The sequence below is a fragment of the Gouania willdenowi genome, chromosome 4 (assembly GCF_900634775.1).
Source record: "Gouania willdenowi chromosome 4, fGouWil2.1, whole genome shotgun sequence".
Classification (NCBI taxonomy): domain Eukaryota; kingdom Metazoa; phylum Chordata; class Actinopteri; order Blenniiformes; family Gobiesocidae; genus Gouania; species Gouania willdenowi.
This window is the reverse complement of record NC_041047.1, coordinates 37,664,013-37,680,073: the sequence shown is the minus strand read 5'-3', so window position 1 is coordinate 37,680,073 and position 16,061 is coordinate 37,664,013. Positions and strand designations below refer to the sequence as shown.

General features: G+C 35.2%; 1 protein-coding gene across 2 annotated transcripts in view; it reads right to left on the bottom strand.

Annotated features, from left to right (window-relative positions):
* Positions 1–16,061, bottom strand: part of sned1 (sushi, nidogen and EGF-like domains 1) — an 84,113-nt gene that overhangs the window by 32,269 nt on the left and 35,783 nt on the right. For both annotated transcript variants that reach the window (XM_028444762.1, XM_028444763.1), the window contains 3 exons: positions 13,551–13,670; positions 11,986–12,102; positions 145–288 (listed from right to left, as the gene is read on the bottom strand). In XM_028444762.1, coding sequence (XP_028300563.1) covers positions 145–288; positions 11,986–12,102; positions 13,551–13,670 — 381 coding nt within the window. The remainder of the gene's footprint in view (positions 1–144; positions 289–11,985; positions 12,103–13,550; positions 13,671–16,061) is intronic.

Sequence of the window (16,061 nt, the reverse complement as noted above, 5' to 3'; positions counted from 1 at the left end):
TATTACTAATCATTTTTCATTATTGTGGTTGGTTGGTGATAATCTCTTTTTTCTTTTGCCCCCGTGGCAAGAATCTCAAAGTGGGCCTTATGATTCCCATGTAGAGCAATCCACAGCTGCTCAAAGTGTTGTATGTGTGCTCACCTGCAGAGGTGTGCACGGAGCTCCTGCTGACCTCACAGTGCCTGCCCAGGTACGCCTCCGTGCACTCACACTTATACTTTCCGATGTAGTGAAAACACGTGCCACCATTCACACACGGGCTGGAGGCACAGGGGTCAGGTTTCCCTGTAGGAATAACATCCACGCATTAACAACAGTAAACAGAGAGGGCGTCACTTTACTACTAAAACTGGAACAGAAGGGCTGTGGCTGCATGTTCCACAGAAAGGCTTTTTAAAGAAAAGAACACACAAAATGACTCTAAACATACAAAATAATGACAATAAAACTACAAAAACCACAAGAAAAACACACAAAATGAAAGAATAAAACACAAAATGACTCAGAGAACAAAGAAATCACAACAAGAATATACAAAATGACTTCAAAAAACACACACACACACACACACACACACACACACACACACACACACACACACACACACACACACACACACACACACACACACACACACACACACAAATCAAGTCCATTTCACTCAAAACACACTAAAAAAGATTGAATCTAAAAAAACACAAAATAACAACAAACTTGCACAAAACAACTGTTGGACAAACTTTTCTATATTTTTCAACAAATCACACATATTGGTTTTAAACCTCAACACATTTATTTAAGACACTAAAAAATATATACACCTTTAATAAAAAAAATAAAAAAAATCTGAGTAATTCACTAATTAGATTTAAAGCACCAAATCATGCATCTCAAAATAAAGTGCAAAGAATGTAAAATAATTCCTTCTTTCATCTACTGGACACATATTGTATATTGATGATGGGTGCAGCTGAACTTTACAATAGCATTTTTAATTCAGATGTGTGATCAACATTGAGGAAAGTCTTGGAACACATCAATCCATGTACAAAAAATTATGCTGTCTTACATACTGCCACCTACAGACAGGAAGGAGTATTTAATCACACCAGCACCACAACACATGACCTTCAAACACCCAGTGGTTAAAAAAACACTGATGTTTGGTGTTTACGATGTAGTTCTGGATGACATTCCCCAGAAAACAACAAAGTGAAGATCAAAGAAACGACACATCAAAGGTAGAGCGAGCTTCACTATGTCTATAATTAATACACATTATTAAAGCTTCACTATGTCTATAATTAATACACTTTATTAAAGCTTCACTATGTCTATAGTTAATACACATTATTAAAGCTTCACTATGTCTATAATTAATACACATTATTAAAGCTTCACTATGTCTATAGTTAATACACATTATTAAAGCTTCACTATGTCTATAATTAATACACATTATTAAAGCTTCACTATGTCTATAGTTAATACACATTATTAAAGCTTCACTATGTCTATAATTAATACACATTATTAAAGCTTCACTATGTCTATAATTAATACACATTATTAAAGCTTCACTATGTCTATAATTAATACACATTATTAAAGCTTCACTATGTCTATAATTAATACACATTATTAAAGCTTCACTATGTCTATAATTAATACACATTATTAAAGCTTCACTATGTCTATCGTTAATACACATTATTAAAGCTTCACTATGTCTATAATTAATACACATTATTAAAGCTTCACTATGTCTATAGTTAATAGACATTATTAAAGCTTCACTATGTCTATAATTAATAGACATTATTAAAGCTTCACTATGTCTATAATTAATACACATTATTAAAGCTTCACTATGTCTATAAATAATACACATTATTAAAGCTTCACTATGTCTATAATTAATACACATTATTAAAGCTTCACTATGTCTATAGTTAATACACATTATTAAAGCTTCACTATGTCTATAATTAATACACATTATTAAAGCTTCACTATGTCTATAAATAATACACATTATTAAAGCTTCACTATGTCTATAGTTAAAACACATTATTAAAGCTTCACTATGTCTATAATTAATACACATTATTAAAGCTTCACTATGTCTATAAATAATACACATTATTAAAGCTTCACTATGTCTATAGTTAATACACATTATTAAAGCTTCACTATGTCTATAGTTAATACACATTATTAAAGCTTCACTATGTCTATAATTAATACACATTATTAAAGCTTCACTATGTCTATAGTTAATACACATTATTAAAGCTTCACTATGTCTATAGTTAATACACATTATTAAAGCTTCACTATGTCTATAGTTAATACACATTATTAAAGCTTCACTATGTCTATAATTAATACACATTATTAAAGCTTCACTATGTCTATAGTTAATACACATTATTAAAGCTTCACTATGTCTATAGTTAATACACATTATTAAAGCTTCACTATGTCTATAGTTAATACACATTATTAAAGCTTCACTATGTCTATAATTAATACACATTATTAAAGCTTCACTATGTCTATAAATAATACACATTATTAAAGCTTCACTATGTCTATAGTTAATACACATTATTAAAGCTTCACTATGTCTATAATTAATACACATTATTAAAGCTTCACTATGTCTATAAATAATACACATTATTAAAGCTTCACTATGTCTATAATTAATACACATTATTAAAGCTTCACTATGTCTATAGTTAATACACATTATTAAAGCTTCACTATGTCTATAATTAATACACATTATTAAAGCTTCACTATGTCTATAGTTAATACACATTATTAAAGCTTCACTATGTCTATAGTTAATACACATTATTAAAGCTTCACTATGTCTATAGTTAATACACATTATTAAAGCTTCACTATGTCTATAATTAATACACATTATTAAAGCTACACTATGTCTATAATTAATACACATTATTAAAGCTTCACTATGTCTATAATTAATACACATTATTAAAGCTTCACTATGTCTATAATTAATACACATTATTAAAGCTTCACTATGTCTATAATTAATACACATTATTAAAGCTTCACTATGTCTATAATTAATACACATTATTAAAGCTTCACTATGTCTATAGTTAATACACATTATTAAAGCTTCACTATGTCTATAATTAATACACATTATTAAAGCTTCACTATGTCTATAGTTAATACACATTATTAAAGCTTCACTATGTCTATAGTTAATACACATTATTAAAGCTTCACTATGTCTATAATTAATACACATTATTAAAGCTACACTATGTCTATAATTAATACACATTATTAAAGCTTCACTATGTCTATAAATAATACACATTATTAAAGCTTCACTATGTCTATAGTTAATACACATTATTAAAGCTTCACTATGTCTATAATTAATACACATTATTAAAGCTTCACTATGTCTATAGTCAATACACATTATTAAAGCTTCACTATGTCTATAATTAATACACATTATTAAAGCTTCACTATGTCTATAATTAATACACATTATTAAAGCTTCACTATGTCTATAGTCAATACACATTATTAAAGCTTCACTATGTCTATAAATAATACACATTATTAAAGCTACACTATGTCTAATTAATACACATTATTAAAGCTTCACTATGTCTATAGTCAATACACATTATTAAAGCTTCACTATGTCTATAATTAATACACATTATTAAAGCTTCACTATGTCTATAGTCAATACACATTATTAAAGCTTCACTATGTCTATAAATAATACACATTATTAAAGCTACACTATGTCTATAGTTAATACACATTATTAAAGCTTCACTATGTCTATAATTAATACACATTATTAAAGCTTCACTATGTCTATAAATAATACACATTATTAAAGCTTCACTATGTCTATAGTCAATACACATTATTAAAGCTTCACTATGTCTATAAATAATACACATTATTAAAGCTACACTATGTCTATAATTAATACACATTATTAAAGCTTCACTATGTCTATAGTCAATACACATTATTAAAGCTACACTATGTCTATAATTAATACACATTATTAAAGCTACACTATGTCTATAGTTAATACACATTATTAAAGCTTCACTATGTCTATAGTTAATACACATTATTAAAGCTTCACTATGTCTATAGTTAAAACACATTATTAAAGCTTCACTATGTCTATAATTAATACACATTATTAAAGCTTCACTATGTCTATAGTCAATACACATTATTAAAGCTTCACTATGTCTATAGTCAATACACATTATTAAAGCTTCACTATGTCTATAGTCAATACACATTATTAAAGCTTCACTATGTCTATAGTCAATACACATTATTAAAGCTTCACTATGTCAATAGTTAATACACATTATTAAAGCTTCACTATGTCTATAGTTAATACACATTATTAAAGCTTCACTATGTCTAGTTAAAGCAGAAGTAACTTGCACTTAGAGCTCCCCCTAAAGGTCACTTTTGGTTATGTCACTGTTGTAAACACTCTTAAAAGACAGCAGGGGGATGAAAGACCCCCAATCACCCCATAAACACTTGTATTACCCTCACAGGGACTATGACAAGGATTTAATAAGGTGAAAAAGTTATTTAGTTCAGCTTTAACAATATTTGACACAAGAAGCAATATTTGATTTAATTTAAATGTATTTTTGGTTTATGATTGAATCATTGAAAACAATAAATGAGCTTAAACAACTAAATAGTGTTTATTATTTCCATCACTGAGTGCTAACATAATGTATAACATGAATAAATAATATTATGATTGCATTGTTCACAAAGCACTAACTTAAATTTAACAAAGATATATTCATGCTTTTCAGGATTTTTTGTAAACTTTCTAAAACAAATGTTTTTGTATTAAAATAAAAAACACCACTTAGTCCAGAACATTCCAGTGTAAAATAGTTAGAATATCTGTGGATATCATGAAATAAACTGATGAAGCTGATGAATTTAGTTTGAAATAGTTTTTCTACATAACAGTTGATAAGTTGGGTCAGATAATGCTATCTGTAGCAGCACTTCTAGCCCCGCCCACATCCTCTACCACAGAGTGGTCGACTGTCACTACAATCATTTATCACTGACTTTGTTCATTTGTCTGAGTGTCAGTGTGATTAGCAACACTGTCTGCTCCTCTAGGATCGTTGTCCCTGCTTGCTGCTACATGTTAGCATTGAGGTGTTAGCTGCTACATGTTAGCATTGAGGTGCTTGCTGCTACATGTTAGCATTGAGGTGTTAGCTGCTACATGTTAGCATTGAGGTGCTTGCTGCTACATGTTAGCATTGAGGTGCTAGCTTCTACATGTTTAGCACTGAGGTGCTAGCTGTTACATGTTAGCATTGAGGTGTTAGCTGCTACATGTTAGCATTGAGGTGCTTGCTGCTACATGTTATCATTGAGGTGCTAGCTGCTACATGTTTAGCACTGAGGTGCTAGCTGCTACATGTTTAGCACTGAGGTGCTAACTGCTACATCTTTTGGGTGCAAAAAAGTGATTAACTGCACTTCTGTATTTATTTAAGCACTATCGAACCGATAAAGTCCCAGCTCTAATATGTGTGTGTGTGTGTGTGTGTGTGCCTTTACAGTTGCTTGACATCCAGAGCACAATAACACAATAACCACATTTCCTTCACACTATGTAGTACACCCCAGGTCATAGTGTATCAATTGGGTGACATCAGTTTACTTCATGAATGGCTGATGTCATACACTAACTGTACAAGTTTCCTGTACAATTTACTCTACTGTGGGGGAAATATCTTCAGGCTGCATTGTCCAAGCCCTATATATTTGTTTTGCTAAAGGACTGAGAGATGCAACCATGGTGGAGGAAGGGGCCAAATGCTCACTGGGGTACAGGAAGCTCCATGTGTGAACTTGGTTTTGGAAAATAATGAAATCAGATGTGAAATTCAAGGCCACATCATCCAAGACAACACCATACTCAACAACATTCAACAAGTCAGTCTGTCCACATTGGCTCGCATTCTGAAGCGAAACCAAATCAAATTGAAACAACTTCATAAGGTGCCTTTTGAGAGAAACTGTCAAAGACACAAAGAGCTCAGACATGCAAATGTGGATGTAAGAACAATATTGACCGCAGGACACTACATGCAACATGTTTTCCAGTGTACTGGATAACACCATATTAACTTTTTCTTCTTCGTTTTCAGGGAGTACTGGGAATGGAAGCTCATGCAATCCCACGAGTTCATCTTCCATGATGAGGGTGGCTTCAACGTAGCAAAGACCAGAAGAAGTGGAAGAAACATCATTGACCACAGAGTCATTAAAGATGTTCCCGGCCAACGTGGTGGGAACATCACATCCACCGTCATGCCAACCTTGGACCATACAACAGAGCCCATATTCTCACCTTTCTGGACCGACTCCACAACATTCCCATACCACCAGAGCGCATGAATGATGCAGACCATCGAAGAAACTGGTACGTTGTAGTATGGGACAACGTGAGCTTTCATCATGCAGCCCCAGTCCAAAATTGGTTTGCTGACCACCCACCGTTTCTTGTCCAATACCTCCCACCATACTCACCATTTCTGAACCCTATAGAAGAGTTTTTTTCGGCATGGCAGTGGAAGGTACATGACCGACAGCCCTATGTGAGCATTCCTTTAGTGCAGGCTATGGAAGAAGCATGTGATGAAATTGATGTGGGTGTGATTCGAAGGCACTTCTTCCCTCGATGTCTGGCAAGGGAAGATATTACCTGTGATGTGGACGATGCATTGTGGCAAAATGCTGCCTAATTATTTTTGTTGCCTATATTTTTTTTTTGTGAGCATATTTTTGTTCATTACAATGTAAATATATCTGCTATGCATATGTTGCACTGTTCTGTTTGGTGAAAAATAAAAGGTTTGAACCACATGTGTGTAACTACAAATATTTCTGTGCATGTGAACAATCTGAGGAATTTTCTACAAGTTGAACTATTTTAGTATTAAAGGGGACATATCATGTTAAATCCACTTTTTTAGCCCTTAAATGCATTTTGTTGTATATTTAGAGTGTTTACAAGTACAGAAAAAATCAAATTAGTCTCTTCAGGTGCTTCGTTGATATCTTTATATTCTGTTTTGGTCATATTTTTCAATCTGTTTCGATTTTTCTATTCTCTATTACGTTTTTTGAACTATTACATCACAGTATTTGCAGCGGAACTGCCAAATTAGTACATCAACTCCAGGCCCAACACTTCGAGCAATCCGCCATTTTTATTTCTCGCTTTTATTTTGTAGTCCAAGCTCCAGGATGCAGAAGTTACGAGAGGATAAGTCAAAATGTTGGGTTGTTGGATGTAGTAACCCACACGCTTCATTACACCGTCTCCCAGCATCAGAACCTTTTCAAAGTTCCTGGTTGAGTTTTATTTTTCATGGAAATGTACCCACATCTGTGGGTAAGGTCATTTTTGTGTGTGTGAAGCACTTCAATGATGACTGCTTCATCAACCTCCACCAGTATAAAGAAGGATTTACAGAAAGACTTTGTCTGATTGAGGGTTCAATTCCTTCTATCTTTGGAGATGACGAACAGAGCACTTCGGTAAGCTGTAAATAACGCTAAAAAGTGTGACAATAAGACGTCCCCGTCATTGTTTTGACATTTTGTAAATAACGTGTGAATAAACTTTTTCTGCACCGCTACATAGCCGTATCTCTTCTATAAAACTACAAAAATGGCCGAGCAGGGTGGAGTTGAACCGAGTATCACCTGAAGAGGGGGCGGGGTATGAAGTGTCTCATTTGCATTTAAAGAGACCGCACCAAAACAAGTTGCTCTCAGAAGCACATCAGAAAAGGGGTAGAAAAGGGGTGGAGCTATAATAATGAGGAATTCAGACCCAAGCATTGTTCCGCTTTATATAGACCACAACTGTATGAGTTATATGTAAAAAGGAAGGATTTAAAACCATGATATGTCCCCTTTATGGCAAGCATACTAAAGATGAGAGTGCTTTACATTATGCTATGTGTGTAGTTTGTTAGACAAACATCTGGTAATATGCATCACGTGTGTGCCACTTGGTGCAAAACGTTTGATTTTGACAATGCTATATGCAGTGCTTCCCTTTGCAGGCTATAGGAGGTATTTTGCAATTTGGGTGTGTGTTTTTGTGAATTGTATTAAGTATTTGGATAAAACCACACTAGTTTGAAAAATTGTGTTTTAGCAATTGGAAAAAAACTGTAATATAAACTATAATGATGATAATTATAGTGTTTTTCCATCTGCCTTCTCCAACAGCCTGAGCACAGACACATTGATTAGTCTCATGAACAGCAGACTGTCCTCTTTCTAATCACTCATTTAGATTTAGATTTAATATTTAGATATAGATTTTTTTTTTTTTAGATATAAGATTTAGCATTTAGAAATGATATATAACATTTAGATTTAGATTAAATATTTAGATATAGATTTAACATTTAGATAGACTCACAAAGGTCCATAGAAAACATTTAAAATACAAACAAACAAACGTAACAGAGAATATCACTATTATAGTCCATGTAAGCACTTTCTCCAGTGCCTCCAGAGCTCTGAGCTGTACCTGATACTGCTCTGGTCAGTCCGTATAAGAGCAATTATGATTTCATTATGTGAGTCCATAAGCCTTATCATACATTTATAAACATTTCTTATTACAACATTTAATGTGGTCACATTATTCTGTACAAACAGCAGACTGGCACTTTCTCAGCGAGGAACTTTCAAAAGAATCCTGAGAGCATTGTTGTATGCTACTTGTAGCTTATGGAATTTAGCCTTTGTGTAGCAGCACCACTAGTGGGCAGTGTAGAGTGGTGTGCAGTAGGCTTTAAACAAAGCTATTTTTACATTTGCTGTACACATACAAAATTTTCGCGCCAGCATGTTAGCTTGTGCATACAATTTACAGTACTGCCTCTGAATGTCATCATTATCAGAAAGGTCACTCCTGATGACGTGACCGAGGTATTTGACTTTTTCCACCACCACCAGCTCCCCTTCTGACAAGTGGAACATGGGAAATACAGCCTTACGCTGCTCCTTAGTCCTCACAATCATCACAACACTCTTTTTAGTGTTAAACCTGATGTCATATTGTTCACCATATTCAGAGCACACTTTAAGCAGTTGCTGCAGGCCTGAGTAGTAGAGTGACTTGATGACCAGGTCATCAGCGTAAGGTAGATGTTTAACAGCCTTTCCCCTATCATACAGCCAGTATTACAGTTTTTAGTCTTTGGCAGAGATCATCCATGTAAAGGTTAAAAAGCATGAGTGACAAGATCCCACCCTGCCTCACCCCATTAGAACCTAGGGCCCGGATTAGGTAGGGAGGAACAGTTTGCCATGGTTGATGTGATGAAATGCTTTAGAGGCATCCAAGAAGCACATAAACATGGTGGAGTTCTGCCCTCTGTACTTCCTCACAGCCTCTTTCAGGGCATAGATGCACAAATCAGTTCCATGTTGACTTTTAAAACCAAATTGCTCATCAGTGGTGATAACATTTCTTAAATCTATCCACGATTTAACAATTTCAAAGACCTTTGATATCACACGTAGTTGTCAATACTGGATATTTTCCCTGTTTTATCTTTCACTACAGACACAAGTACAACAGACAGCATAGAGCTGGGCAATATACCATGTGTTAACATTGCAGTGAAACATAAAGCTAGTAATACCATAACTCTATAACTGGCAAATTTCAAGTGCTCTGCTGTGATTTGATCTGAACCACAATATTTACCCATTGATAGTTTGCTAATGGTTCAGTTACCTCCTCAGTAGTGACAACCACATTGTCAGGGGCTAGTCACAATACTAAAATTTTTACTTTTTACACAATTGAATATATCACTGTAATGCTTTCTCCACAGCTCCACACCATTATCAGGACCAGTGACTCCTTCAACAGTAACTGGTAGAGGAACTTTAGAAGCATTCATGACCTGGACTTCTTTCCAAAAGTCTTGCACATTATTTTGCAACAGTTTTCGGACTAAAGTCAGCCCTCAGATTGTGTTCCATCCTTTTTATGTACCGCACAGCATATTTAAATTGTTTATCCATCTGTTTTTTATGCTCAATTACAGGTCCAGCCCTAGGTTTATCTGCAGCCACCCAGCTTGTAAAGGCCACTTTAGCCTGCTGGTGGTGTTGGTATGCTTGAGTCTTTTAGTCCAGCCACAACTCAATCATACATCTTACACACATCCTCCCTGTGATTCAGGTTATCACAATTAATATTGGCACATGTTTAAATCACTGTAAGGAATGGGAATATTCCCAAGATTCCTTTCTGTCAGATAATAATAGTACTGTAGTCACACTCTGTGAGCTTTGCCCACTCTACTTTCCCATCACTAGTTTGGTTATCATTAGCTGTTATAGCAGGTAGACTCTCTGCATTTAGTGTAACAGAGACAGGCATGTGATCCGCAGTTGCCGTCCCATACAGAATCTCAAAGTCCACTAAACCTTCATGAGCATCTGCAGAGCTTATGCAGTGATCAAGCCATGAAGTTGTATTCACTGACATATGTGAAGCTATTACTCGGTAAGAGACAAGTTTAGCTTATTGTCCTCACAAAATTAAATTAAATGCTGGCCAAACATGGACTTCACATCAGAAATGTCGGCATTAAAGTCACCCATTACATAAATACAAGTACATTCACTTTCCTCAATAATAGAGCCAATAAAGGCAAGTTTTTGTAGAGATTCAGCTTCATTATCATGACATTCAAATAATGTGTAAACATTCAGAATAATAAAAACTTTATTGTCCCTAGTAACTTTAACATCTACAGTATACACCAATCAACATTCAGTCTGATCACACTCATAACTGGATCATATTTCTTGTGCCACATTATGGCCACATCTACCATGCACTATCCCCAAACTGAAGTCTGTTGAGGACCCCCTGCCCCGTGGAAGTCAAATTAATAGAGTTAAGTTTGTCCAGGTCTTGTTTTGAAAGTAAAGTTTCCTGTATACATAGAAGGTCAGTGTTTTCAAACAATTCAGCAACAATTAATCATTTTCTCGATTTTAATAAGTAAACATGAGACATCAATGTTGTTAAATGACACAGTTCATCATCAGTTCATCCAGATGATGTGACACAAAGCGAGGGATTTTGTCACCAAGCTCATTTAGTAGCACCAGACAACTTTTGACATTATTGGTGTCTTTATGCTCTCCTCTGTGCTGAATATTACGATGTGTAGTCCCAGGGCAGAGATCATACAGAACTGACTTTGAACTCGCAATCCATTCCGATGGGAAATGACTAGTGACTAATACCACAATCTCATCTTGTGCCATTGTCTTCATTTTAACAACAAGGAAATTCAATAACTCATCTTCCACGACGATCCCACCATCAGTGGTGGTATAAATCTCAGGTTTTGTTTTCACCAGAGAGACAGCAGACTCTCCACCTGCCTACTTCTCTCGACCAGACGCCATACTGTCCCACAGCTGCCAGAACGTATACCATTTAGATTTAGATTTAAACATTTAGAATAAATGCTTTTTTACCTCTATATATGTGGTTAAATGTTAGGAAAATGTGTTTAATATGAGAAAAGTGAGATAAATAATGAAAATGTGTTAGCTACAACTTTTATACTACATTTTCACACTTGGCACCCCATAGTGCAGTAGGACTATTTTAAGAAATACAAATGTCAACGCAAACTTTATTTTCTATTAGAAATGAAGCAATTAAAAAACGGGCGAGCTCATTGGACGGAAAAAGCAGTGAGTAACAAGTAGTGAAAAGTTCAATATCTGTCTTTTTATAATGGAGTGAAAGCAAGTTTACAAATGATTGAAGTCAGTGCTTTTTTGTACAAAATGATTGGAACGAAATGTGACACTCACCCACTTCACAGTGTTTTCCTGTGAATCTGTAAGGACACACACAGCGGTAACTCCCTGACTCTTCCTTACAGGAGCCTCCATTACGACAAGGACCGGAGGCACAAGTATTTAGTCTAACTGGAAACAAACAGAGAAAAGGGAATCCTTTTAGAAGGCAAGGCTATATTAGCATTAGCAGTAATACTATGTTTCCTTGTGCATTAAAGGGATCCTCCACTGTTTTTACAAGAAATGTACTTATTAGTAGATCCAGAGCTCTCAAGTTTGGAACTCTGTTCAGAGTGAGACTTTGGCTGATCTAAAGTGTGTGTGTGTGTGCGTGCGAGACAAATCAGTCCCTGCTGGATTTTCAATTAAGTCTCCTTGATTTTGTATACCTGTATATGTACAGTATATATGAGGAATTTCTGTGGAATAATTTGTGAAGAATTTGAAAAATATAGTTCTTTCAACAATATGAGGCTAAAAAAAAAAGACTCATGTGATACAAGAATGATAAAACTGTGGGTCCTGGCAAATATTGTGGCATTAAATTGAATTTGTGTAATAAAGGGGCTGAATAAGTTGGTCATTTACACAATGAATCATGCTTTCTCAGGTATTTTTACATTCTCCGGTGGGGCCACATTGGATGCTCTAAAGCAGTGGTACTCATTATTGTTGATGGGTTGTTTCTTTTTTTTTTTGTTTCGTGCACCGACTACCATGTCAAATTCCTTGTACTGTCCTAAAAACTGTACTTGGCCATTAAAACATTTCTGATTCTGATTCTGATTCAACTGCTCTCACCCTGGGACCCACATTTTGCCACGGTCATTAAATCGTGATAGAATTCAACCAACCAAAATTTCACCCAGTACAGGTCCGCCCACCCACTAGTAGAGAATTGTTGCTCTAAAAAGCTTAAAGATCTTGATGTAACCTTCTTTTGTTTACCGAAAGAGGGTTACAAAAAAAAGATCTGTGAGCTCAGGGGCGACAGTTCCAACTCTGTGGTTTGGGAGTAGACAATAAGGCAGAGAAGAACCACTCTCCTAAGGGACCTTTACTCTTCCTTAAACAGTGTGTGGCTGATGCTCTGAAGGCTTAAGTTAGAGAGTAATCATGGACTGTTGAAGACACACAAACCCTGAGGATAGAAGTCCGTTTGGGTGGGAGTTCCTGAACAGTCCTTGATTTACTCGCTAACTGCAGCAGCACAAGTTGTAATTTTGAGCAAAAAAGCTGTTAAATGATCTATAAATCAGGTAAAATGTTTCACTCCAATAGAAAACAATGGGATGTTTACAGGCAGTGGGGCCGTGTGACATCATCAATCACAAGATTTGAAGATGGTGGAACACAGGCTCTAAAACTGTAAAGTAGTCCCATTTTAAAAGGTAATTAAATGAATATGGTGCATGATAATGTGTTTTGTTAGACATAGATCTACTAATAGAGTTTAGGACACATTTGTAACAATAGTGGAGGATCCTTTAAAGGTGAAGCTGAGCTTGACTTCAGTCATACACAGAATTTACAAGTTCACAAGAAACAAATAATGACTTTTGTTGGATTGAGGCTACCTTTTTCACAGTGATTCCCCCAGTATCCATATTTGCATTCGCAGGTATAGCCTCCATCGCGCTCGTAGCAATAGCCTCCATTGAGACAGGGAGAGGAGTCACAGGCTGATTCTGGCTGTACTGAAAAACACACACAGAGACTTGACTGCATTCCACGGAGCTTGGAAACAGTAAAACCCTGTTATTTTCCAGAAAGATGCATGCCATACTTGGTCTAACCCTTAGAAAAGGATTATCTGTCATTGAGAGATCGGATCATAATCCCGTGACTGTCATTGCTAACATCAATCTATCGGCAATTTTTCACCACACTGTAAATCTGAACTAAGGATTAATGTGCCTGTTCAACAAGAAAATTACACTTATCAACACAGATTAAAATCAAGACTGGGCCGAAAACAAGTGAAAAAAATAAAATCTGCTTACATTGAAAAAGAGACGGTTAGTTTAGCAGAACTTTACTCTGAAATATTAGGGCCATAAACCACAGCTTTTTGGCAAACACTGGGTTCATAGAGTCCTGATCTGTGGAAACATTTTAAGCTACAAATGTAGCTGTAGCTGCAGAATTAAAGCTTTAACAGCAGTATTGCTAAAAGTAAAAGAACAACAGGTGACACACTCTAGCAGACGTAATCGCATTCCCACAATAATAATCGGAACGATTACAATAGGGTTCCTAGCACCGCTGGTCCTAGGAACCCGTTCCCTGGCCCCGCGGGCTTGGACTCCTAATAATTAAGGGTGTAAAAAAAAATCGATTTGGCGATATATAGCGATATTTTACTGCACAACTATTGTATTAATCCAAAAAATGGCCAAATTGATTTTTTAAATGTTGTTTTTTAATGAAAAAAAACCAAAACATTTAATTGCGCTAATATCTGCATAGCACGTAAACGCCCAGACACTAATAATAATAATAATAATGCATCAATTTTATATAGCGCTTTATCATAGACACTCAAAGACGCTTTACAGAATTAAGGCATTATTCTTTCACTCCACACTTAGTGGTGGCAAACTACTGTTGTAGCCACAGCTGCCCTGGGGCAGACTGACGGAAGCGAGGCTGCCATAGTGCGCCATCGGCCCCTCCGACCACCACCAACACTCACTCACACACTGCATTCATACTAGGTGTCAATGAACGCACCATCAGACCTTGATAAACTACCTCACTACTTAATGCATTTTAGCTGGAAGTTGATTACACTTTATTATTATAAAACAAACTGGACACTTTTATAGATGTATGTGGTTACTTAAAAAATAATAATGATAATTTTAGAACCTAACAGAATCAGAAACTGTTGTTGAAGCAAAATTTTAACTTTTTTTAAATTTTTTTTTAAATTTGACAGTTTGATAAACATACCACTTGTTTTTTTGATATTGATGCTAGAATTACAGTTAATTACCATTTACTTGTTCTCGCAAGTTTAAAAAAAAAAGAAATAAATTGTATTTCATACCACTTTGTACCTGTAAAGGTGACATTTGCCGCACTGTCTATTTACTACAGGCAATCTGCTCAGATGCCCCGCCTTCATCTGAGGACCCCTGCAGCCACTTAGCTGCCCCAATGTTGCCTGTGTGCGTCATAATCTAAACAAAAACAATCAACTAAATGAAACAATAGAGAAATATAAAATTAATGAGTCAAAAGTGGTCTAAAGTTTCCATTACAGTTTTCCAAATTAATTTGATAAAATACAATTCTTAATATAATGTACATAATATACAAATATTTTAAGTGCCATAAAACACAACGACTGTACAATATATATGAATTCATTTGTTGTACTTTTAAAATTACAAGAGTCACGTGACTTGGTTCTTCTTCTTCACAATGTAAATAGTGAAGCAACACTGCACCCAGTAGGTCATGTATGGTACTGCAGTAACAATAAAGCAGAAGATTTTATCATGAATTTACAACATTAATCTAAACATTTTGAATGACATGGTTCAGCCTCACAGCGATAAAAAGAAAGAAGGAATCAGGGCGGAGCTGCTTTGTTAGGATGTTACATTTGATTTTTACTGTGTTTTGGACTCAATTCTGGGATTCATTAGACTTTTGATTGTCTTCGGAAGATTTTGAAACCACTTTTGATGGAATATATGGATTCAGTCAAACATGACGGTGAGAAGTTCTGGCTTGGTTATGTCACCATTTTTTTTCCAAGTGTTTTTGCTGTGATGGTTGTATCTTAGGATGGTTTATAGGGTTAAAAATGAAAGATTCTAAGCTTTCAAACGGTATATGATACTTGTGATATGCTGCTGTATTTAAGAAGCATTTCATCTCTTCAGAGCGTGAATGAGTGAGAACATGCATGTTGACCCGTATTCGAGACGGTGGACGTTGCGACGCGCCTACACAAATTTTTGTGGTCAACATTATCAATTATGCATCTAATCATTTTTGCATTGCTGTTCATGTTGCACACATTGTGGTTGGTGTGAATCTCAAGTCTATATATTTAATTCTATTTTGTCAGCAAC